This window comes from Bombus pyrosoma, linkage group LG15 (assembly GCF_014825855.1).
Source record: "Bombus pyrosoma isolate SC7728 linkage group LG15, ASM1482585v1, whole genome shotgun sequence".
Lineage (NCBI taxonomy): Eukaryota > Metazoa > Arthropoda > Insecta > Hymenoptera > Apidae > Bombus > Bombus pyrosoma.
Window position 1 is genome coordinate 10,838,710 of NC_057784.1, and position 27,917 is coordinate 10,866,626.

The window sequence follows — 27,917 nt, forward strand, 5'->3', positions numbered from 1 at the left end:
ATCGTATACTGCTCTTGATAGCAATTATAATAAAAAAAATTGAGTAACAACCATTTGCAATTATTTGTTAAATATTACTTGGATCACGAAGGATTAATTTCGTTCGAAGATTATAAGAAGAAGGAATAATAAATTAATTACTGTCAAAGAATCTACGAGCTATCATTTCTATGCAAGATCTAGTAATGTAGTGAAGTTTGAAACGAAGGGTCGAATCACGGGAATGGAAATGATACAATGTGCAATGAAACGGTATAATAACGATAGAATGTCTCTTTCAAGTCGTATTCACGTGTCCAGTGGAGGGGTAAATCATGTTTCCTTTTGACAGTAATTACATATCGATGCTTCTTTATGTTAAAATACAGCAGTTCTTTGTGGTCATTGGTTGTCTATGATGTTACACCTCCGTTGGAAGAAACGTGTGAATGATAAATTACCGCAAAAATCGCGAAACCAGTTTAACACAGATGGCGACTAGACAAGAGAACCAGATTTTTATTGTTGTCTACTGGTAGGCGTCCTGATTTGATATGGCTGCCTCTAATGAGGACGCCCTTTATGCTCAGAGGACGAATATTGTTCCAATTGAATTAGATTTTTAAATCTGGATATTTTGAAGTTTACACAAACTTTTCAAATTTGCCACGTAGATAAATATGAAATAAATTTTTTTAAAGAAAACGGAATTCCCCCTGAGCATTCTGAATAGTGTCTAGTTCTCTTGGAACCGGGAGTCATCGTTGTCGAAAGGATCCATTGTGACTGCGGTTAAACCTGAGCGGGTTTCGACTTGCCGACGACCAGCATTATCTTCTGCAGGAACTTCGTGACGCTTACTGCAAACAACGATTGAAGGAATTTAGTAATTTGATTTATTTTATATAGCGTGTTCGAGAGAGAGAGAGAGAGAGAGAGAGAAGGAGGGAGGGAGGGGGGTGTTGGGAGAGAGAGAGAGATGATTAGCTAGAGTTTCAATCTCGATGTAAAGTCGTCAAGCTCTAAAATAGAAATTATCTTTTTCTATAAAATGAAACAACACTTACAGTTTAATTATTTCACTATGTAAGATAATTTTTGAAAAAATAACCCTAGATTTTAATCTTCGTTCCATCTCTATTTTTAATTTTTCGTCTGCTTAATCCAATAATTGAATTATATTTAAAGTTATATGTACATTTATAATTATCATAATATTTATATTTATAGTTATAGTAACATTTATAATTATTTAATAATAATTTATATTTTTTTAAATTGTACTACATTTTTCTAAATTCTCAAATATTAGAAAAATTATAAGTAGCGTCTATTCGAGAGCATGATTTAATGAATTATTAACAGACGACACCACGATCGAGGAATAAAAATTAGAAAGATCAGCAGTCGGACTTCAATTTCAGAATTACATATTAGTACATTAATCGTAATTTGTACTGGTGCACCATGTAAGAGCATGTACGAGTTAGTGTCAGCGTGGTGCTGATTATGTGAGTGCAACATGCAAACGTAAATTTGAATAATGTTTGAGCAAACTTAAAGACGAATCAACCAATACTTATGAAACTCTAAATTGGTATAAAACTACATGACTAGTATATGTAGAAATAATATTACGAAACTTTATATCACGAAAAAATAAACCAAAATATATGGACGATAATATGTCAAAAATTGATAAAATATTTAAACGATTAAATTCTAACTAGTAATGTGAATATAAAAATTATAATACAGTAAAAACTACCCAAGGTGGCGGGATAGATAATCAAAAATATACAAATAATACAGTGCTCGTGAAGATTCAGATTTGTCAAAATTATTAGCATGCACGATGATCGAAAAGCAATAAGCTTAGACGAATCAATAATAGAAATCAAGAGATGCTAAACATGCGTGACATGAAGAGAGTAAGATTATATCAGAGTGTATCTTTTCTTCTTTGAACCTTAGTCTTTGGTCCGACGACTACCATCATCTTCTGCAATGTTTTGGTAACGGCGCCTGCGGGAACAGATTTAGGCAATTAAAGAGAAACGGAACAAAAAGATCCTATCTTCGTCAATAAAATAAGGATAACCAAGGGAGAATCATGAAAACTTAACTATTCTCTCAAACTCAAATAGTCCCTCCAAATAACCAATTAAATATCTTTTCCCTGTTGATAGAACTGTTCTTCCTGAGAAATGTTTGTGGTTTATACTTACCGACTCCTTTCTGGAACAACTTGGGCTTGTTTTTCCACGCGACAAACACAAAATATACGGGTATAGATGAGAGGATCATCAGGCAACCATATCCTGGAAAAATTGGATTTATTTTTTATTAAACTAGAAATTATCATTTATTAAATATAGAGTGTAGGAGATTAGCGATCTGTTAATCATATAAAAGAAGCTGTCTATTATACCAATCAACGAAAATATATACCTGTTTCCACAGGACTGGCATACATGGGCACAATAGTTACAAAGAGGGTGGCAAGAATATAGATTATGGGGAAGAAGAGGTTCACTTTGATGGGCCTGAGCAGCTTTGGTTGTGTCCATCTGAGCCATGGTAGACAGAGGACAGAAACTCCTATGCTCAACTACAACAAAAGATAGAACACTCTTATAACTGTATATTTCTTGTAACGTTACAATTCGTCGAATCGACTATTATTTACTCTGTTACTCTCTTGTTACTAGTTTTCTCTTTCTACTTTGTTCTTTTCGACTGCTTCGAGCCTCGCTTATCCATCCATTTTTCTGTATTTTATTCTTTAGTGTGGATAAAGAGACAACAGATATTGAAATAACCAGGTGTAAAAAAAACGAGGAAGAAAAATATGCGTGTTTATGGTTGCAAACGAGAGTCAGGCGAAGGTGGACACGTTTATGCCCGGCTATAAAGTCGGACAATACCGTCAATTATACGAACCAGCATGAGCCACAATTAGAAAATTGTCACTCGTCCGATTGTGCTAATAATTCGTGGCGAGCCAGGTATAACCGCTAATGTTCTAAATGCGACGTGTGCGTACAACGACGTTCAATGCGTCTCTTGGAACATAACAAGGGGCAATTACACGATTTCATTCGCATTGTGTCGAATTGTGCAAACGGCTCCGTATTATTGTTCCAATGGCTGACGGAATAATCAACGTTATAAGTTTCTTGGAAATATTCTAACGATTTCCCCTTGATGCAATGGCGTTTCTCTTTTTTTCTTTGCCCATATGAAGTTAGATTCTGTGGTTAGTGATGTGCAAAGCGAGGGGCAAAGAAGAATTTTAGATAAACGTTTGGAAAATATTAATTCGTTTTTTGTTTTTATATTTACCGTATGAATGGAGAAACCGAAAAGAATATATGTATATTACAAGCAAATATTTCTAATAGAATTTAGTAAAAAAAAAAAAATTGTAGCTTTTACGATAAATTTGTTTCTAATTTCTGTAATTTCTAGTTAAAAATTAAAATAATAAATAAAACAGTAAAAAGATTTATTTCTCAGTGACTGTAATATGAATGTTTTTTAATTTCTTAAACTAACTGCTACGTACCCAAGTAGCAAAACCAACGTAATTGATGAGGGCGAAGATGTCGGAAGAGCAGAGATACAACATGGACAACATAGTCTGCAACAGATTAAACAAGTTTTCAATCATCCTGCACAATAGTCACTTTCTTCGATTTCCATCCATTATTCCGAACAACCTAACATTTCTAAGGAAACTTCGTTTCTCTCTGCAAATAGACGCGATTCAATCAGAAAGTTGAACAAATGACTTTTCAAGTAAGGTAGAAGTCATTACTATTGACTTTTACTATCTCTGGAAGTATTAAAAAACTAGAAACGTTAAAAATTATACTCGATAATATTGTTTATACTTATAAAATGATGGATAAATAGTAACGTACCATGCAAAGGACAGCTGGCGTAGGGGTGAGCCTCGAAATTTGGATCATCGTTAATATTTCAGGCATTTGACCTTCACAGGCGCCAGCGTAGAAGAGCCTGGAGGATGTCAGAAGAATTCCATTTACAGCGCCGAATGTGGAAAGGGCGACGAATACTGGTATCATCCAGGCGAACATACCGAACAAACGATTCGCAAACGTCTGAAAAAAGAAACAAAGCAGAAAATCCAAACATTATCTTCTTTGTAAGAAATTTTAGTTTTCTACCCTTTGTTGTTTTGCAATAAAGAATATTATTTTGATGACAAGTTCTTTATCAGATACAAAGTTAATTACTAACGTAAATATATTAAATACACTCTTTGTCAAAGTGACAACGGGTACAGTTATCGTTCTCTTCTCTAAATTTTTGTTTCAACTTTAATTTGTAAAACTTGTAAATTAATATCTTACAAATACGATAGACGTGGAATAAACGGCAATAAGTTTCAAGTAAAATACAAAAATTCCTTGCAATTATTAAATTATAAAGTAACAGAAGCTTTAAGAGGAAATACATGTATTAAGTACGAATGCATAGGTGAAGTGTAAGATAAAGCTATTCTCTTTTCTTTTTTTACAATGTAATGGAAGATCGTGGACTCGGATTTATAAAAAAGAAAGGCACAGAATTTTCAATACCGAAGAAACGTAAAAATCCGATTCTTTTAGTTATAAAAATTAACTTACGACTGCTACAGCCTCACTGCCGAGAACTTCCACTGGACTCAGCGTTGTGTAAAATGCCATGTTTGCGAAAACGTAGACTGTTGTAACAAGGACGCACGAGATAGCAATAGCCTTTGGCAAATTCCTAAACAGAAAAGAGGGTGAAAAAGATGAAAAGGGTCATATTCGATAGACATATACAGCTGAAAATATAATTTTTACTACGATTAAAAGCAATTTAAGAAAAAGATTTCCAAGGAGCAGGAGCGAATAAAAAGGATCAAAGTGGTCTTCGATTAACATCTTGCGAGTCGAAAATATTCGACCTTGAATAGTATAGGATACGAAGTAAAAGCCCTCGCTTAACCTCGTGTCCAAGTTGACGAAGGCGGGCTTTACGGCTCCCTGTTTTAATTGATAGATACACGAGACCGGCTGTTGCAATCGCTATTAATCGTTGCATGAGGCTAGTACGAGCCTCTTAAATGTTTTGCTCGGAACGATTGTTTCAACGACTTCACTCGTGCTCATTCATGCCCAAACAGTTTTTAATCGCCAAAGTAAACTGTACAAATATTCATGTCGACCGATCGCAGAGATCCAAGAAAAAGGGAGTAATAGCAATTTTGAAAATCTCCAAGCTGGTGACTCCATTTTTCTTTTGAACTTTCTTTTACGAAATGTTTCCCTGTTCTCCAGCTTGGCAAGAGGCAATTAAGATATCTAGAAAAACCATTTAAAAAGGTAACTTTAATCGAACTAATCGTTTTTTATACCTTTCCGATCTACATAGAAATAAACCAACGTTAGTCGCTTTTTTTTTCAAGTGTTTAGCAAAATGACTTGTCGTCGCTTACTTGACAGGGTCCTTCAGTTCCTCGATGATGAAATTCAAGTAGTTCCAGCCGTTGTAAGCGAACAGTCCCGAATAAAAGCTGAGTGCTATCGACGTCACTTCTGTGTTTGTATTGTCGAACGTGAAATACTGCGTGTGTCCTGTGAAATATAGATAACATTCATCGATCAGCTACGCGTAGTCTCCATACTAAGGAACGATATATCCCTAGCTCTTTTCGCGTAGTCTCTCCTCTCTTACACGGAAGAATGATACAAGTATTAACGATAATAACGACAGATTTTTACGTTTTTTCATGCATCTCTGTTTCTCGTCGTTGAACGATAAACTTTTCCATTCGGTTGTTCGGCACGACTCGTTAAAATTGAGAAGGAAAAGTTCTCACGTCGATAACTCAATGCTACGGGGGCCCATTTGAACGCAGTGAATAGATCAATTTAAGCGAATCCTTGCACGCACATACGTGCACCTCGAATCGTCCGCGTCTTTAACCCACCTTTTTGATTGGGCAAATTGTCTCGTCCGGTAAGTGAAAGGACGCCTAACAGTCTTATACACTGAGTCTGAAGGGAGGCGTGGGTGGTGTAACATTAACGCGAGCTTCCTCGTTCTTGCCCAAGAAATTGCCAACGCGTTATTAAATTTAACACCGAGCAAACAATTGGATACACGATACAGAAATTGCCTTATAACTTCCTTTTTTCTAATATTTTTCATTTGTCATTCTACGTAAATTTTCTAGACTAAGCACTTTTCACTCGGTTGAAAATTAAAGAAGAGAGAAGGTTGTGGAATAAACAAATTTCGAGATATTCATAAGAATTCTATTTTCGAAATTTTCGAGATCGAGAGAACGTTTTAGATAAAATACGATGATATAACGACGAAGACCGCGATAGACTTAAATTTGAATGGAAAAAGCGAGAAACGATCGAACGTAATTTTAAAATTGGAGATTTAAAATCGAGGAAGTGTTAGAAAAATTATAACGATCCAAGAGAATCTTTCGAAAAGTTATTTTCACACTCGACCGTTTTATTGGTCCCGAAAGGGTCAAACATATTTTTCTGGATTCTATTCCAACTTCTTTTCATTCGAACACTTTCCTACGATCGCGATGTTTATTGCTTCCTAATCGTACACACAAGACTCTCTATCCATCGATTTCTTCATAGAAAAAAATTGTTGCATAAAAAACCAGCAATTCCTTTTTACATTAACTAATCTCGCTAAAATCGAACCGTGGAAAATTGTTTCGAAGAAAATCCTATCAATCATGCACGAAACCTCACGCTAATCCACTTTTTTTCTAAATAACGTTCCGAGCGCCGAGAGTCCGCGAAAAATCAAGTCTACTTTCGAACAGATCGCCCGTAGGAATGCTTTCTTATCGAGATTATGAAGAATGACGGAACAAAAATCGAACGATTTTTACGTACGATTCGTACGATTCCTACGATCGACAGACCACAAAAGAAACTTAATTTACGCGGAGAAAGTGGGGCAATGGCGTTATTATTTCCTGCGCCGTCTATCCATACCCGAAACACCGGATTAGGCAACAACCACGTGTTGCAAAAAGAAGAACGACCTTCGATTTTCTTATAACCGCATAATGCCTTTGAAATACGAAAGTGGATTTCAAATTGTAGATAAAATCACGAAAAGTGGTTTATTAATTATTTAGGGCAATGTAGGGTTATTCGAGTCACCTATTGTAGTAGCTTCAACGTCTTGAAATTCCATCTTGAACATCGCGCAGAACAACCAAACTTGTTGCGTTACATGTATATTACGAGACACCATTAGTCTTTAATATAATAACGAAAGAACGTTCAACGAGATGGTCATCTGAATCAGCGGGACGATTGAATAACAAAATAACTTGTAAAAATAAATATACACATGCTGTTTAGTATGATAATTACAACTGAGAATATTAACATTCGACAAACTTCTTTCCTTTCGACGAGTACAATTTATTATGCACGTATTGTACATATATCTTCGTAGAAAACTACGGTTGTCGTTCAACTTTGCTCGAATGAACCTGCCTCGTACTATAGAGATTCAGTTTATGCGAAACTTACCAGTGAAGAGTTGATAAGCTCCTGCGAAGATGATGATGAAAAGAGCGAGTAATTTTGCGTATGTGAAAATGTCTTGCACCCTGGTAGCCCATTTTACGTCCCAGCAGTTAATGAACGCCAATATGCCTGGAAAATGAACGATTCACGAACGGTTAATATCGATATCATATCATGTACATACATACCTACGTAAGTATTGTATGTGGTTATACATAATTCAATATGTACATAAATGTATATTACGTTAGGGCTAGCAATCGAATATCGAGAGTTGGACTTTTTTAATTTTAGCGAATAGGCAGATCGATGAACATTAAAGAAAATCTCGTCGTAGCACGGTGACAACGCGAATCCGTGAATCTTGCCATCGGTTTTTGCTTGTACGTTGGTTAATTAGATTCACCGGTGGATGGAACTAACGGAAGAAGCCTGTCAACGCGATCGGATTCTTAGACACGAGGACACGCGACGATGACACGTGTCTATCCAACTATCGCACCGGTGAAACTTTTCACATTCACCGTGATACGAGCGGAAAGGTGACCTAATGTTAATGAACGCGTGATTACGCGAGAAACGCGTGTAGTTGGTTCCGTTTCTCGGTGATCGAGGATATCGAGATCGTGATCGTGTACTATCGCAATGGAATATTTATTACCTTAGCGTGCAAACGTTCGCAATAGCGTTAGTCCCGAGCATGTTACGAGGTATTTGGAGTACGGTAGTATAGCAGAACTCGAACCGATCAATTTTACTTCACTTTTGAAGATTTCCGAATCTTAGTATCAGTTTATACGCATATACGCACATGTTGATATTCAACTCCTTTTTCTTCAGAAAGAAAACGTTCAATCTCGATGGAATTGATCAGTAAAGCTTTTTTCGTCCTAGAACAACGTGTAGAAGCAGTAGGACACGATTCCTCGTGTAAAAATAAGAAAAAAGTATAGAATAAAATTTTTTCATTCTCGGATAATCGGAAAGAAATCACGTAGTATCCGCTTTTACAGGTTATTGGGTCAGACCCTCTACGATCGAACTGCGTAGTAACATTTCTTTGCATGCAGCAACACTGGCTGCTCTCATACGATCCTAATTAAAATATTTTCGCCATAAAAAGAAATAGCATTTTTACGAGTAAAATCTTGTCGTTATAACAATTGCGTGTTCTATGTTACGAAGCCCGTAATGCCGCAATTTCATCTTTTTATCGCCTCTTTCCTCGGTATACCTTGTTCTGTAAATTATCTCCTCGATATACCTATCCTTGTTCTTTAAATCATTCCTCGATAATTCAAAATAATTTTCCGTTCCTCAAGGAAAAGAAACAAATACGCCGATAATAACGTAGCGCCGCTACTTATTCCAGCCTATCGAATAGAAAGGGTAGCGCAACTTTATGGTACTCAAGATTCGCAAGCGACGCTTCTTTCACATCTGTTAGATCATTGCCTCTGCCGCGTAATTACGCGGCTGGTGAATCGTTCGTTTGTTTAGTTAAAACTACGTCAGGTCGATGGACAATAGGATAGAGAGGTATTTTATTTTATGAAACCGGTTGCGTACGTAAGCTTAACGCTGCAGACTAACTGGCACCAGTCCAACCGACCATGACGACGTCAGGGGTGGAATCGACCGTGGATGGTTATCGACCTACTCCCTAGATGAATAAGAAAACGAGTTCACTCGATGTCAGTTCAACCGACCAGATATATTATCAGGATGTGTCATTTTTCAAATCAGTTGCGTTTCTATTAAAATCTAGGTTTCTAGATTTTGAGCAAACTGCATCTTTTCGGAAGATAAATCCAAATTCTATTTCAGACAATATATATCAAATTTACGAAAATGAAAAGATTCAGTCTTCTTGGAAAGTAGATCTCGTTTAGAACGTGAGAATTGGAAAATCGTGTTCTTCCGGGAAATCGATTCGTTTATTGTAATATACGATATATTATAAATTTATCCGACTTTAACTTGGCGCAGCTTATCTCGATACGACCGACACTCGGAAGATTCAAAGATAGAAGATATACAATAATATGCAAGATAATACGATAATTGATGGAAATTGTTGTTGGTTTAATGATAGAGATCAAAGGGACACGATAATGCAACGATACGTATTGTTATGTAATAGTCGATGCATTTACAATGTCATGGACGAAATTCTGACGCAATCAATTGGAGATTTTGCAGTTTCAACGTGTATAGGCATAGTATATGTTATAATCTAATTATCTAATAGCAAATAATGTAACTTGGCAGATATCTGATTATAGATATTTTTCTTCTAACGACCGTTAAACGTCCATCCTATTATTTTTTGAAGCTTCGCTATCCTAATTGCAAACTAGCAGTATTAAATTGCCAATGAGTAAAAGAAATGATCGAATGACTTTCCAGCGAGCGTTTAATTTCACCGATTTCGAGCGAAAATTCTTTTTGCATAGGTACGATCAAGGTCATTTAGACTTTCGATTTCGAGCTGAGTCAGTGGACTAGGATACAGGTAGTATCGCTGAAAATGGTGTGGGAAGGAGGTTCACCGATCGTAATGGGAACGCACGTGCAACGACGTGCATGTACGACCGTGAAAAAGATTCTACCTAGCGAACGTGCGACTGGTTCCCTCGTCCTTGGCGGATTCGTTAGCGAAGAAAAGTAAGAAATGTCGACTGACGCAACATCTCGAAGAATATCGCGAGACTTTCCGCCCCCTTTCCCTTCCCACCACTCTTCCTTCTTTCTAGCGTCTTCGCCAGTGCTGTCCTCCGTCATTTCAGACCCTCGTGTGATATTTATCGCGTATTTCCTCTCGACTTATTAAATATAACATAACACTCGACTTATCAACAACCCAATTTGTCCAAAGAGCGTCGATCCTCTCCTACTTAGATCCTTAAACTATCGTATTTCGATCTTAATCTCGTCTTAGATATAGACATATCCTGGAATCTTATTCTCTATAGACATCACTGGCTTCCACTTGTTGTTTCATCTGTCTCTCCTCTTCGTTTCTCGGCCTGGAGGTTCTTCTTCGTTCCTCCCGGGAACCCCTTTCGGCGAATTATGCTGTTGCGGCTGCCAGTTGACACGTTATTAGAAGATTACGTTTAGTTGCAACGAGACGTGATTGCTGGCGCAGCCTTTTCACTCGATATCGCCACCGTCTCGTCTTGAGGACGACGCCAGCTCGATCGAATTCACTGGCCGACATATCGATCCTTCTCGAGGCCGGTGTCAATGCCTCCGTTTCACGGCACCGTTAACTTCTTCGCGGTGTATTTTCTATTTTGCCGAATATTACGCACGTCAGAGAAAATTCAGTTCCAAGAGCGAAAAGAGTTGAAAACGAAGAATACTAATTTGTTGCAATTTTATACATCGCAGAAATAAACAACCAAGACAGTCTTTAATGACAGCAGCCTTGGTAGAAATATCTTGTTCTCTCAAGTAATTGCTTGCGCTAGTCGTAAAGAATTTTCTCGCTTTTATTTTCATTTTGTCTACTTTAAATCATCGAGTAGCGGAAGAGATGTACGTATCGAGAAAAGAACGAGATCTAGGGGTAAAGAGAAGTTACGAATGGAAAAAGTCAACGATTATTCTTTCTGCTCCGTTTTTTTTTTTTTTACGATATAGACCTACCACTAGTCGTAAAAATTCTAATGATCAAAATTTTGGAAGAAACGATTTTTTCTTACTAGAAGTGTGTAATCGCTTCTACCTAATTGTTCGATACGTTACAACTTTACTTTATCGTTTCCAACTTAACGTTTCTTTTAAACGCTTTAAACACTCGAGCGAATGTAAGATTAAGAGTTGCAGAATTTCGTTCGTTCGAAGAGTGTCGGTCAAGCGTGCAACGTACGAGGAAATGTTCGTACAAGTAATTGTACGTTAGGCCGGTTAGATTTCCCTTGGACTTAATTATTGATCTTCATCACTGCCGGCTCGTTCTAGGAACTAATTTTTCCCTGCACTGGTACATACGCCACTGATAATTAACATACGATCTGGTGTAACCTCGATGAAACAGTAATGAAAATGAAGCTAATTAGCACGATAAAATATTTTGACCACTCCAACAAGCTTTCTTTATAAACATATATTTATAAAGCAAATTTACATTTTAATTAGGATCGCTTTGAAATATCGATTTAATGGTCAATATTATATGTTATATTTATTATATATACATGTTATATATACATACATATAAATAAATAAATAAATCTATATATTTACGCTTTCCCGTTATCTAAATTTTAAACTCCTTCCTTGCGGTTATACGAGCTGTCACGTTCGGAAAATTGAAACGAAAAGAAAACCGACAGAAAGAAAGAACGAAAGTTTTTTTCATTATCGAGATAAAATTGCTATAATCGCGCGATTTGCGCTACAGAAACGGGAAAGAAAAGTAAAAAGTACAAAGAAAGGGCGCGAAAAGGGTAAAAATCAATTTCGAAGGAAAAGATCTCAGAAAAGAACAGAACAAATGCCCAAGAACCACAAAGGTTGCGTTCCAGGCTCCGTCCATCGCGAACCTTGCATAAGAAACCGCTATTTTCGTTTTTATTCGGTTCCCGGAAATTGAACGGAACTCATTTCCTTCGCAAACGTACCTGGAGCTTTCTCGCGCTATCGGAAAATCCTGCTTGCCGTTCCAGTTCTACGACATTTAACGGGTTATTACGTCCATCGTAGGACAGACGCGGTTCCGACGTAAGCCGCTTGCGGTCGTCAGGAAATTATCGTTCGCTCTTGCATTTCTAATTAACGATACTTGTCGATCGCTCCGCAGAGTAAAACGTAAGAAGATTGCGTTCCGAATAGGACTAAACTATTGTATCATCAACCAGCTGGTAGCTGGCGATCGTGTGATTTGATCTTGATCGTTTCAAAGACGTAGCTATAAAGCTTTATTATATCTAGAAATATCGGTGTCGATAAAAGAATTTCAAAGCTAGCGTAATTTCAGGTTAGTTAAATATGATGGTACAAAATATCTTTTATATGGTATGAATAGCGATATCAAACTGCAACGTGTATATTCTATACATACTAATGAATAACTTTTTCTGCATAACACACTAAACACCCTATTCATTCCTTTAAAAATGTCACTCGTCTCAATAGCGTTAAGTTAGATTTAAATTTAGTACTATAGTGGACAAAATAACATATATAAATATTTTATCATGTGTCTCAATCTCATTTTGTAGTCAGCAGATATAAAGCTAATAAAATATATGTGTATATGTATATGTATATATAAATATCTATGTAGCAAAATACGATGAATATGTTCTGTAACGTACTATGATTATTAATATAAAGAATAATTATTAATATAAATAATAACATCTACGAAACGCGGAAACCAAGCGAAAAGCTTAAATACCAAAGTCGAAAGCCTCCTGCAAAATCAAAACTATTCTATCAATTAAAATTCCACCATAATTAAACGAACCTCGCGAACGATCGTATTACACAAAACACAAAAACCCAACGACTACTTATTCCAGAAGATAAGGAAACATTACGAAACGTCGACGATCGAATCAGTCTCGATCCGCATGCCTTTCGCTCTGCGAGAAGTACAAAGCGCGTTACGCCAACAAAGCTACGTATATTTTCTCCTTAACTGCAACTCGATGCAATTTTTTCGGATCTTGCTTTGTCCACAGAAACGAAGAAAGAGAATAAAAGGTGAGAAAAAGAACAGGATATTTCTGCGGGTACGCGTTGCGTTCGCCGTTTCATAAAACGATATACGCAATATGGTAGATGCAGAACGATATCAGCGACCACAGGAACTCGATATCTTCTCTGTGGTATTGGTATTCCTGCGGGATTCGTCGAGGAGAAACTCTGTTTCTTTAGTTTGTTCGTAGTACAAAAAATGGATGAATGTTGATTGGTAGTTGGTTATTTTATTATACGAAAGGAAAATGTTAAACGAATGATACAAAGTTAATCAACTAATATCCTATAGATATTGTCTAATTATATTTGAAACATTCCACATATAGATAGTGTACAATTTCAAAATGTATTCTATCAATCACAAAATTTCTTTACCCAAAAAAGGAAAAAAAATATGTATATATATATACACATAAAAGTATGAGACGCAATTTCGTTACATGATTCATAAAATTTGACTACACGAGGCATAAAATTATTTCCTATAACGGATTACCGGAAATCACGGAACGTTACGACATTGGATATTCCGTCTACCATGATTCTAGGAAGCGATCTGTTCTGAAGATCCCTCGAAATGATTCCTACGTGAACGTGATTGGAGAAAAACTAGGTGAGGTGTTTACGGAATGCTCTTGCACGGTCGTCGATATCGGCATGCAACGTTTTATTTCGTTATTACTCACGCTATAGTTACTCGTTATTACAAAGGAAATAACTCGAAGGCTGCGATTACGATCGTCGCGAATTTCTAGAACCGGCGCGGTGCAGAGCGGCGACTTCTCACAACATGACCAAACGATCAAGAGGAGTCAACCCTCTCGCGATGAACGTTAGATTCATCCCGACTGATTTTAGCAACAGAATTTCACCGTGATTAAATTTACGATTTAATTTTTATTTCATTTTCTTAGTAAATGTTGGAGTTATTAAAGCAATTATCGTTGATATAAGTCTAGGTGATTTTTTAGACGATGTAGAATGGATTAGAGCAATAACGTAAATTATCTATCCTTTGGTAATGGTAAGATAAAAAATATGGCAGATTTCCAACAAAATGAAAGATTAATAGAGAAAATAAGAGATGGTGCATAAAAATTCATCATCTATTGACTCCTCCTTTTATGATTCTCTATTAGTACTTACATGTATTCGACCAAGTTAGTTACAGCTTCAATATTATGACGGACATTTGAGAGACAAGTAGTATATTTTGTACCGCGAGTGTAGGTAACTTGATATTTTCATACAGAAACGATTTTGAAAAATTTCAATTCCGAAGAAAGAACGTTACAATTAAGTTGCCAATCAAAGGAAACTTTTGCTCCAAGAAGAATCTATATAAAGGTCATAGCTTCAATTCGAAACAATCGGATTTGACTTTTCATCTGTTTGAGATCGAGGAACAAAGCCATGATTCCCCCCGAGTATTCGTTAAATCGGGAAAACAGCGTTTACCATGTCTCCGAGGAACATTCTCGATTATTTCAGAGAAAAACATAGAGCCAGGCTACTCGAAGACTAAGATTATTGGAGGAATTACAAATTGTTCGCGTAATGAGAAGCAGCATTAGCTTCGAAAGCTCCCCGAAGGACGCAAGGACAATGGAGAACAAATCGTCCGCTTTTCTCTCGAGAAAAAAATGACCAAGGACAAGCCGGGGATGTAATTCCACGGACCATTAGAATATCGCCGATCTTTCTAAATAAAGGGATTCTAAGAGGATCTCCGGAGAACGTCCCTGGGACAAGCAATTAGCTTGAAATATTTTTTAACGACCAAGCTTCTTGTCGTACTTGTTAAGTATTTTCTAGGGATTAAAATATATTTGAAATATCTTTGACAGCGTTAGTATCAGTCTTATCAGTATTAGTATAATTGTTGATAAAATAGGGGAGATTATAAGAATATTTCTTAACATGTTGACTGCCACGACAACCCGTACTCGGGTGTCAGCAAAGTTTCTGGTCAGGATCGTCGTAGGTATTTGAAAAGATATTCCATAATAATAAAACTGTTGAATTGTTATAAAGGTAATACGAAAATGGTTTATTAAAAAATTATTTTGAATGTAAAACTTTAAAGCGTTCTATACATAGCTGAGGTTGGTCGGGACAATTTGGACAATAAGTTGTTTTCTTCAAATTCTTTTATGCCTTTGTTCGGTCCATTCGACGTCTTTTATTTGCATAACATAGTTTGCATGCGCGTCTAATGTTTCTTCCGGAATCATAAGCCTCGTAAAAGCTTTCTTTTTCACTGCTATCTGAATTACTAAGAAATAAGTTTTCAATTTTTCTTTTCGACATTGTAACGAATTATGGCAGAGATTTTAAGTTATACCGTTCGTTGCTCGGCCAAGATTCAGACTGATTTCGTAAAAAGTGGAGAAATGAGAAACAAATGCGAAGGAATGGAAACAGAAGAAACGAGAGGTAAGACCACCAGTTGAGCGACCCGCATTACGAAAATATCGATGGAAGCACCGAGCAGAGAACGCTTGGTACTGCTGCACGCATGGCCTGAAGGAGATTTTTTTGAAAACAGGCGTGGCAGTCAACGTGTTAAAGATAAATTCAGTGTATGATGTTTTGCGGCAAGTCAACGATCGAACCATTGAAATTAATATTTACGATCGCAACGACGGTATAGCCCGGTAAAGAGGAGCCGGTATCAAAAGCCGGCTAGAAAGATGAATAACGATGAAGCGGAGAAAGTAATTCGATTAGTCGAGATTGGTACTAGTGAATGACGGTGGAGCAAGCATCCAATTGCGAGGGACAGTGCTACAGTGTTCTTGGAACGACCAGAAAATCCGGCGGTTCAATTAACAACCATGCCGAGGGGGGGAGGGGGGTTCCTCCGATAGAACAAATCACGTCGTCGCATCGATTAAACGACGCTCGTTCGAGAGCTTAATTTCCGTGAGAATAAACAAACCTAATTTCTTCCACTGGATTTAACTTCATTCGCTTCTTCTAAGAGTGATATTTCAGTGATGACGTTACTGGCTGGCATACTATCTCTTCTTTATAGGGATTAGTAGTTTTAAATTAACGATCGTCGTTTTGTATTTAAATTGTCGAAGGAAATTTGTTAAACGGTCGAGTCACTGGTTTGACATATGATTCAAGGAAGTATTTAAGAAGTTGTCAGGTTTTAATGGATGTTACGCCTCGAAATATATATTACGTGGCATTGAAACAGCTCGTATATGTATATCTACATCTACTTCGACGAAACAATCAAAAACTGGAGCTTTAAATCAAAATCTGTCTTAACCCGTAAGTCACCTTCTTAATCTGACGATAAATAAAAATTAAACAAATCCTTTAATTCTAACGGTCGATCGTCTTCCATTGTGTTGTATAACCAAAGATTAATATATATAAAAGGAAATAAAAAGATAAGTAACAGAGAAGAAAATAATTATCGTTAAAAATTGCTGTTTTTATGCGTTATTGTTTCCAGAAAGCAAACATAATTGTATAAAAGATCGATTAACTTACAGATGCAGCACGCTGCCAATATCCTCGTGGCATCGTCCGGCGGTGCACAATCCGGAAACACTGGCTTCAGCACGTAAACGCTAAAAGTCAAGGCAACGATGGCCTGACTGCAAGGCCGGACTATCATGCACTCAACCCAGAGCCTGATGAACGCCAGAAATGGTCCGAAGGTCTCCATGATATACGCGTAATCGGCACCCGACTTTCTGATCATGCAACCTAGTTCCGCGTAACAGTACGCACCTACCTGTCGTTCAACAAAACCAACAAACCACTTAAAATACAGACCATTAATAATAATATCTTAGATACTTTGGCAGTTGATATATTTCTTGGAGTCTTAGATGGATCTGTTTAAAGAATGTTATCGTTAAAAGCGTGTAAAAACCAATTGCTTTTAGTTAGATCGATTTTAATTTGAATAAATTTAAGCGTAAAATAAAATTAAGTGTAATGTATTGAAGTGTATTCGACGATAGAAATACTATGATCTCGTTTTTTAGTTAACACAAGAATTTAATCAAATTTTTAACTTTCTCGCGGCTGTAATTAATTTTTTAATCGAGTTTTTTAAACAGATAAAATACATATTCACGTGAGACTGTACGTATAACATCCATGTAATTCAATATTCGTAATTACGAGCGATCAACTTTCTCCTTTCGTCGTTTTATATATTTCTAATGGCGTTTTGAAAGAATTGCTATGCGTATACTGTATACGCATACTTTATCCACGCGACAGTGAGCGAACTCGTTAGCGTACCAGGCTAATTTCTTCGTAAATCACAGATGAGAGAATGTAGTCAGTGATCCTAAGTGATCGATTGATCACGCGAGACACGCTTCGGCATACTGTATAATGTCAGAAACTTGAGCGTATAAGCCGTCTAAATTCTAAATATCAAATTCTACCAATATTCTCCCAATTCTACTTCACATTTCAAAATCTCCAATTTCTCTAGTAGATTAAAACTTTCTTATACGTGTACGCTGTTGTTAAGGAAATCTCAATTTTGCGAATACATAATCCGTTTATAGAATGAACGATTTTAAAGAACAGAGCTGCTTCTGGCTCTAAGAAGGAAAAAAAGAAATAATGGCGTACGCACCGTGGAGAAGATACCGGAAGCTGTCCATACCAGAAGGCTCGCGTTCACGCTTCCTGTATACTTGAGGACGCCGGTCGGGCTAACGAATATGCCAGAACCAATAATGGAGCCAACGATCACGGTAATTCCATTCAATAGGGACATCTTCGCCTCTAGTTTGATCTCGTCGTTGGCTTTGTCGGCGATTGGAACCGGGTCATACGGCCCCTTCTCGTCATCCTTGATGCTTCCCGACTTCGACATCCTCCCTACAGCCGAATCAATAAAGATGAATTTCTTTTATTTCTATAAAAATTGACGCACTCAGATTTATCATTTCGTTCATAAAATATGTATTCGACCCTTTTTATTCATATTTTTAATATTTGATATATTATTAGTAATATTTATCGTATTAGCTGGACGTAAATATCTATTATGGTTACTAGGATACAGATTCTTTGGGATTTAACACATTCGATCTAAATCCTAAATAAGATAAATACGATCGGAATAAAAGTTCTTCTCAATTCTTCTGAATACTTTTAAAGAAAAGCGGTAGCTTTTCCATTTTCCATCAAATATCTAGAAAGAGAGATAGGAAACACCACCTGTTGATCGAGCTCGATCAAGAACGGCATGAAATAAGCATCGTAAGGAACATCGAAACCACCGCGCAATTTTTTATCCACGTACGTTCGATTCATTAGACAAAAAGCGCCATTCTGAAGAATACAGTCAGTAAATCAGCTTATCACACCCAGTCTGCTCCACTTTTACCAATGGAATTTCCATCGTTTCGTTTCTTGTCTTTGAATAATTCATCTCAGTAAGAAACGATACAGTGTAGCTTTTACTTTGTAGCCAGAATGTGCCAATTCATCTCTCGACTTTTCACCTAAGAAGATACAAACTGGTTAGTGAGAAACGTATAAATGAGCCGAATATTTTCTTTTTATCTCTGAGCAAATGAAATGCAGCTTTGAACCTTTAACCGCTTAAAACACTTTGTTTCAGAGAACTATTTTAATCGTTGATCTTTATGAGTCCGAAAACCACGATATCTTATACTATCTAAAATACCTGCGCGTTAGTGGTTTTTTAATATAACAAAATTTCATCACTTTCATTGCCAGACAGAGAAAGAATTTCTTAAGGAATTAAATAAATATATTAACCTCAATCGATAAATTAAATAAGTCAAGTCCACGAAATTTTAGTAATTTTTGCTTTTGTGATTATTTGGAAAACATCGAATGGATCGTGTGTGTGTGTACAATATGTATATACTATCGTCAAATATTATGCCCTGCATGGCGAATTTAAATGATCCGCCTTTGACATTCAGCTGATAATCAAATTAATGTAGTCATTCGCGGGCGATAAAGTTTTTTCTACGAAAATGTCGTTGTCTTCTTTGTCTTGTCCCTGAAAATTACCGAATCGGTAAATAACTTTCCAGATATTATAAATATTGAAATAAGGAATATAATCACTGAACATGTTTTTACTAGGAAAAAGAAACGAATTTATTAAAATTGGCGTGTAGTTTGCATAGTAAATCGATTATTATCCGCCGAGCACCGAATGCCGTCAGACGAGATTGTTTTCTGCACGAGCAACATCTGAAACGTAACTTTTGCAAGCTGATCGCGTCATTGTGATTTTTTTCGAGTGGAAATACCCTCCTTCGCAGCCGCGGAATTAGCCAATGGTGTGCACAAACGTCGATACACACCTTTCTACCGCCTGGTCGGTCTTTATAACGTCGTTTATCTGCTGAATTCCAGAAATATTCGAAATGCGGTTGTAGAGTTTTGCCAATAGGTATTTTAGTGTATTTTATCGTTTAAAGTTGTTCTACAAGCAACAGAGAAGAATCTTTCTTCTGTAAAATGAGAGAATTGAAAAGATACTGCGTAAAACAAGATGAAAATAAAAGCTAACGTATACTTGATTTTTCGTAAATAATTTTTGTTGCAGATGAAAATTTTTTTAGACGTAATTTTTATTGTAAAATAAAGCTTTATATCATAATAATTTTTGTCACGGATATAATCGAGGATAAGTATTCTAATTAAACTTTTCTAGAATTACAGCGAATATTACGTTTTATGAATTTGTCTGCTCATTCTAACGATTCAGTAGCAATAAATCGATGGTAAAGATGAATTTTTCTCTTTGACTTAATACTACTTTATTTACAAACATAATACAAGGACATACGTTATAATTTAGTTTCACAATTTTAATTATAATCATTAATCGTAGGATTACCGTAGCATGCCTTCATAAAAATTTTCTTACACCCTTTGCTAAGGGTATCAATCCCTTCCTCCACTATATTTAAAACCCAAGGCAAACTCAGTCACGTACGTCGCTACAATGATTTTCATGCCACTGAATCAAACCAAGTGCTACTGTCTACGAAGCTACGAAATTACAACGTGATCTGCCCTAGTTGTAAAATAATTTGCACCAGAGTACCATAAACTTATCAAACTATTATATAAACTTATTTCGAACGCACTATATTCAAACATCAATAACTTCCTCATTTCTCACGGAGGAAACTAAAATTCTCTTACTCAACGAACGCTTAAGATATTTACGTTAACTTTAACCTTGCACATTGTTTGCCCAACGATAACGAAATGAATTCATTGAAACCGAACATTACCTCTTTAGATAATCGATAATAGATAAACTAAAGAACGAAAATTTCCTGAAAAGAAGTCATATCTATATCCAAGATCGTCTCGAGCATCGAGGAAAACACATTTTTCGGCCAACAGTTTCATTCAACCACACGCGTATCCAGACTAATCTGCAAAAACTGTCATCTCTTGTATCGATTTTATTCTCGAATCGGTACCGATCGACCAATCACATCCACGAACGACGATACACGCCTTTCTACCACCTGTACGATGAACACATTCGAAGGTGCAAAACCAGTTCTTAATCCGTTCCGCCACGTTTTTAAAATGGCAATTTAATCGTACCTCGAATTTCCTAATTGCTTCATAAATTCATAACCAATCGAGACTGAGAGCTACTGTGTCAGATGGAAAGCGACTGGCCTTTACCTAACCTTTACTTCGCCTTTCCATTCTTCCATTATACCTACATATGTTTCACATAATGCACTTGACAATCGATTCAGACCGATTTTTCAAAGCGATTAATGTTAATCTTTCGCTGTAAGTGTATCGAATTGTAAAAAAAAAAACTTTAAAAGAACCGTAAAAGAACTTTTCTCCGAAAAAATGTTATTCGTTAATGTCTATACACGGCAAACTATGTCGCGGTGCTAACAGATATATGTACTTACGTGTGTAGTGGCTCATGAAAGTATTTATTTATTATATTTGAACGCTTATAGAAACTTCTTTTCAATATATCGCGCGTGTTACACAGGAAACTTTATACGATATGATATACCATGATGTTCCATAGAAATATGAAAATATATCTCTATAGAAATTACAAGATATTTATTGCAAGCACACACTTCAGAAATAGAGGTATTCGAATAATCTTTCCGCGACCTTCCCTTAGATACTCGAAATTTTACTTATTATGTTAAAGACGTATGGTATACGTATAACAAATTTAATGATTCTAAACCGATTTGGTATATTTTAAAGCATATTAAAACGAACACGAACTACTTGTGTACATAATATTAACTATATTATATATATGATATAAGAGTATATATATATACTCTTGTTTGTATGAAAATCGCTAAAAAAAAAGGAATAAGGACGAAGGAGGAAAATCTCGAAAGCCAGTCGTTTTACATTACGTAATAACCGTAATATCTGCACTCTAATGCAGGCTCACCGGCGTATATTTCATGTTAATTCTTTGGTTGACAGCGGCGCAATTCGGTGCGTCGATCACAACAAAGTCATTCATCTTTCCACTATCAACGAGCAGCTATGGAAAATGGCACGCAAACTTTCAACCATTAGCGTAGAAAGTAACCGATGGTAATATATTTTTATTAATTCTCTGGTGTACGTTTAATTCCTTTTCTTTTCTAGTACATATTACGAAAGCCCAGAAGAATATCATCACTTCGCAATTTCTAATCCTAGATTTATTACAATTATGTATTTTTCTACACATTATAACGTAATTATTTTATTATCATTATCGTTCAATATTTTTACATAGAAATGTTTTTAAAATAACTATTCATAAATTTAAAGAAAAAAAATCGCAACTAATATACAATTTATTTACATTACATTAAAGGCACGGTAAAGTAGCCGACAATTTTTATAAAATTAATAAAAATTTATTCCATAAACTAAACACACACACACAGAAATTATGAAGGTAAACGAAGTTATGATACATAATCTAAAGTTCATTTACACCTTTGTATATATATAAGTTTAAAATTTCGTAAACTCGACCCACGATATCGTTCTGGGATTATACTAATTACTATTCAAACATAACCTCTGATAGTCCATCATTTTATTTACCAAGTTTCTATATTACCGGTAAGAAACGAAGAGTATCGATAAACTTTATTCTTTCTCTACATACCAAAGGTTCCATACGTGTGTCGCATCTCATTGAGCCACAAAATCCTTGCTTATTGGATATGCAGATCATCAAGCCGATGGAAGCCGTCCTTTATGCTTAAACGGCGCGATGTGTCGATAAACAAGGGATATACGAAACGAGTAGGATCAACGTAAATCGTTGTTAGAACACGAACTAAAAGAAACGAAGAATAAAACAACGACGTCCACGCGGAACCAGGTACTACGTAGGTACTATCGAAAGGGAAACGATGACGATCGATAGTCGATCTTGTCGTGCATTTACACACTTGATTGAAAAATAAGGTGTAATTGTATCCAACCGCAAGACGTAATTCGCTACCTGGCACAAAGTGTGAGTTTCCGTCGAATTTTCCTATATCGATTCATCGTAATATATTTATTAATCTTTTAGAAGAATCAAGATTCGTTAATTCGTCGCACGTTTCTGTCACTTAATTTTTTCATTGTCGTTTTTACAACCAAAGGCTGTCACATTGATATCGTTCATATCGAAGGTCGGACGTCTCTGTGCTCGAGCGTCGAACTGCTTGCGTAATCGATAAGTTTGAGACGTCGTTTTGGAAATAATCAGGCTAATCGTCGATATTAAAGCGCGTACAAATTGCGTGTTAGAGATGAAAGCAGTATATTCAGTGTAATCACCGCCATTTTGTTCAGTTTTAATCATTGAAGAAATGATGTGTTAGTAAAAAGATGAAAAGTACGAAAATTTGTTTGGATACTGTGATCAGTGAACGTGTGTGTTCATCCGCATACACCGATACATTTGTATAGTTAAGAATGGCTACAATACAGAGAGTGCTGGTAAATCTATGCTTTTTACATTTTTTCAAATCCAAAGGAACTATCGAAGAAGAAAGACAGGAAGGAAATAGAAAGCATGTATGTGAGTACATACATTCATCGATCTTATTCTTTGTCCTGACATGTTCATTTCGTCTATAATGTGTTTAAACCGACTAAAGACTTTTACTACGACGATATTACATTAGTAACAACTTGAACCAAATATTAAGTTACATACCATTAAACAAGTAAGCGAACGTGGCTTGTAAATTGCACATAACTTGTATCCTGTACGATTAAATTTCGATTAGTAGCGATCTGAAACCGTAATAATGGAGAACAATAACCTTGTTTATGTAGGCTATGTTGTCAAATAGTCAACTGTAATATGATATACATAGGTACAAAACCCTGTTTTTATGATCGAGTCTACCGCCTTAAAAATATAGTATACAATTCCATTTTTATGATTAATGTTATTTAGAGTGTCTCTATATCACGTCACTTAGAGTGTTACACAAAATTTAGAAAAAACTCGAGAATACCATCAAACCCTGAACTTTCTCCCCGTATTTACTCTTCTCCTCCCTATTTTTACTGGCTTATCTGTCAACCTGTATACCATAAATACTGACAGATAGTGTGTGTTGATAACTACTTGCTAAATTGTAAAGTTACAACGCAATGGAGACCCTAGAATCTACACTCGAAAGACAAGTCACTTCAACAAACAACGCCACGTGAAGCTTACAACTGGTGTTGATAATCGCACGGTGCCATATTTCATCTCGCGCGTCCTATAGTCGTACATTATTGAATATCTTTGCATCTTACGTTCAGAGATAGCATATTGTTTCAATCATCTGGTAATTGTTTTCACAATTGTAAATTTCCTCTGCGTATAGCGAAAAGAAGTAAAACAAGAAAGGATGCTTGTAAAATTGGGATTGAGAAAGAGATAGTATTATCGCACGATGTTTCGAAAATCTCGAAATAATTATGTAATTATATGTTACTTCGATCCTATAATCTTATGTTTTAAAGTAGAAGGTGATGATAATCAATCTAATTAAATATGAAAACGAAGGATCTTTTTCTTTTTCTTTTTGTCAGAAAACGTAATCCATCGTTTCTGCGTACAATAAAGTATTGGTCGTAGAAAATTGCACCAAGAGAAGAATTTTACTAGCAATCTCCCAACAAGAAGGAACATTTAATAAGCAACCCCTTTTAATGCGATCTGCTAATACGTCAAGTCTGGCAGTCGTACTGCTTCAAGCCTGTTCCTCGAACTACACGTACAGTATGCACACGTATCGAAAAACATATACGAATGCGCTATTGTGCTATTCCTTCCATCTAATCATTTGTACGAGCTTTGTACGAAACTTTGTTCTGAACTTGCATATAGTCGATCTAAGAACCCTTTTTGTAGTCTATGGATTTCATCTTTGCTGACACTTTCATCTTGGATGACACAATACAACAATGTATTTTCTACTTCGAATCATGTTGAGAGTAACAATTTCTGAAAGGTTGCCATTGTGTAATATGCATCTTATCGTTACTTTTGTATTTATCTTAAGATTGAATTTAAACATTAGTAAAAAATATCGTATCTCTTCTATCTATGCAATTATTTGTGGATCAACATATTATGTATATACCGAGAACCGTGAAAGTGGTTTTTAAACTAAGGAATTAAAAATATGATGGTTAAATCTGGTTTTATACGTATGCACTGAAAACTAGATAGGAATTCCGACGGGTTTGGAGGATCCCGAAACTTTCGTGGAACATTACGTCAGTTTTCATTGATCTTACGCCGCCAACGTCGGTTTGTTCGCCATGTAACGGGAACGTAACCTGTACTTAAGACACCCGTAAAAGATAACCACGCGACATCGGTCCCTTCATGCGACACGGATTAACGGAAATTATTATTTAAAAAAATCTTGTCCCCTTCGTGTCGCTCGACGATCATGACCAACGTCAACTTGGAACTTCTAAACGTTGTAAAAAGTTCACAAAATGTCAAACTTCAAACGCTGATACGAATTACAAATCTCGCTAATTAATCAACTTTACAATTTATTATTTCTTTCAATAATTACACCAATTTCATATTTTCTTCTTTTTTTAGATAATTTTAATATCGATCAATTTATCGAATAATTCAACATATTTAGAAAATTTCTTCTTTCCTTTAATAACTAAATAACATAAACTTTAATATTGTTATTAAAAATGTTCAGTGATTTATAGTACTGCTATTTTATATTTCCTTCTGATTCCAAATTTTTGTCAGACGATATTTATAAATGCTTAAGAGATACTTATCCGTAGGTATTACACGATATGTTTACCAGAGATGTGCTAGCGACCCTAAATACCTGTCAGAAATGGTAACTAAACGTGTTCGAATCATGCTGGGGATATGTTATCGATCCGTTTGCAGTCGATTGTTGTGATAAGGGACAAAGTGTATCTTGTAATGTAGCACCACCGCACGATCACACGATAACAAATCCAATTGGAACATCTAATTTTCTATAATTCGTTAACAATATTAACAAGCGTTTATCGCAATCACGTGTGCTATATCATCATTTAAGGTTGTGAACAAAAAGCTCCGAATAAAAGACCAGTATATTTGGAACGATACTATTACGAAAATAAAATGGAGCGTACAAAGCCCAATAAGTTGTACTACTGACAGAGTGTAATGACCAGTTATCACAATAATTACATATAATATCAATTACTATATTGCTATATATTATGTTAATATATTTTTGTATGACTACCTGCTATGTCGTTCTATATATTTTATATATATATATATATATATATATATATATCAAGTACAGTGTATTAGTACATTATGTGTACTACTACGTTTTACGTGTATTATTAGGTTACTATCAAAATGAAACGAAAACTGTGTGTATTCAGAATAGTAGGTACTACTTTTAGTACAGAACTTCAGTACAGAATGATTTAGAAATTTGTACTATAGATTTAAAACGTTCTTTGAAACAGGACAGCTGAATTGAGGTAGAAATTTGTATTTCTATCATTATTGATTTTTTTCTGATCTTTTTTCTATTCTGAGGAGGGTCGAAACGAGGGTCGAAACGAGGGTCGAAACGAGGGTCGAAGCGGGGATCAAGTATGACTACCGTGTACCTTTGGTTTACGGTTAGGCAGAAGTTTGAATGTAAGATCGGAAGTACATGGCTAATATTGAGAGTCGAAGGATGGCTAAATGTAAAGGAGTTGAAGTCACATCATTGTTAAAAGTTACTTTGGTAAAGGATCAATTTTACAGATATATCAAGAAGCAGAAGGATAGTTTCATAATTAAATAGAAATGTCTAATCGACACTTGTGTACGTGGTGTATGTACTTGTAAACAGAATATCAAATAGTACGAAAAGAAACTCTCGTCGAGTGTCAGAATTTCGTTACAAATTCGACTGAATCACGACTGAATCTCAACAGAGTTACAACTTTAACATCTAGCTCCTTTTACTAAGATCAATTCACGACTTGGCACATCAAAAGTTTCGTGTTCATAAAAGATTCGCATGTAATATTTCGGAGTGGTAAGGCAGACGTGCTTAACGCGATATTCACAGGGTGTGCTAACCCGCTTCGCTAACCGATGGAAGAAAAGGCTAGTTTCCACCAGCGTGAACGTAGCGGCATGGCGGGCGAAAAAATCAATAGACCACGTGGGTCGCCGACCGGGTTTTCCGAACCTAGTTTTCGTCCTACGTTATCATGCCGGATAATCTGACGTCAGACAAAGAATTTCGCAATTCGGCGGAAAAAAGTAAAGATGATTGCCAAAGGGAGCTGGCGACATCTCTATGAAAAGGGTTGATTTCATTAACCACCGTATCCAAATGTGCATCGTGGCTGTCATACCTCAATCATAGACGTCACAATAATATTCAGTCGAAGAAATATCAATAGATATGATTCTTCGAATATTCGCTAATAATGTTTAAAGCCGATCAATTTCTCGTTTCTAATTTCTCTAGTTCTCTTAGGAGAGTGATAATTTACTTAGCCCTGTCACACGACTGGCGTCGTTATTCATAACGTAACTTGCATAATAACATTACCGACATGATCTTACGAGATTACTCAATGTCCCATCCTTTAGCTATTTACAGTAATTCGCGCGAATATCCATCAAACTTTCATTCAATATTTCCCTCGCTTATACAACCCTCCACGTTCATCAAACACCAAACAAACATTAAAAAGACAGGTCCATTGAAAATTACTCACCGAATAATCAATATTCGGAGGAAACGCGATGCTCACCTTTAGAGATTCTGTGTAGTTCTCTTGTCTAATATCACTGGTCACTGGTGCGTATAGACAGAGGATAGCCTCTATCGACGATGGACGCGTCACAGAGAAAATTCACCGGGATATGATGTCCGGTATACACGCGACGTACTCAAAGCATCGTTCTTCCTCTCAGTATCCTTAGCTCCTGTTCCGGTTGGTTCGGGTGGTCCGATCGTCGACACCGGCAACTGTCGAGGGCGGATGTGATCCAGCACGACGTAGCACGAGAATTAGAGAAGCCACGAAACGTGCAGTACACTGGTCGAGCTCTGAATGACTGTCGTCGAACGTTCGTTCCGTTCG

General features: G+C 36.2%; 1 protein-coding gene across 4 annotated transcripts; it reads right to left on the reverse strand.

Annotated features, from left to right (window-relative positions):
- Window positions 1–16: 16 nt before the first annotated feature.
- Window positions 17–27,917, reverse strand: LOC122575608 (large neutral amino acids transporter small subunit 1). Of its 4 annotated transcripts, XM_043744768.1 has the most exons (12): window positions 22,438–22,664; window positions 17,893–18,140; window positions 16,782–17,028; window positions 7,560–7,685; window positions 5,471–5,609; window positions 4,635–4,758; window positions 3,906–4,106; window positions 3,548–3,622; window positions 2,431–2,590; window positions 2,208–2,300; window positions 1,949–2,004; window positions 17–839 (listed from the first exon to the last, which is right to left on the reverse strand). In XM_043744768.1, the coding sequence occupies exons 1-12, from the start codon at window positions 22,460–22,462 to the stop codon at window positions 837–839; spliced, it is 1,497 nt and encodes a 498-aa protein (XP_043600703.1). In that variant the 5' UTR covers window positions 22,463–22,664; the 3' UTR covers window positions 17–836. The 4 variants fall into 4 exon arrangements, with proteins under 4 accessions (XP_043600703.1, XP_043600704.1, XP_043600702.1 ...); XM_043744769.1 differs by lacking the exons at window positions 1,949–2,004; window positions 22,438–22,664 and adding an exon at window positions 27,585–27,917; XM_043744767.1 differs by lacking the exon at window positions 1,949–2,004 and having other exon boundaries at window positions 22,438–22,665.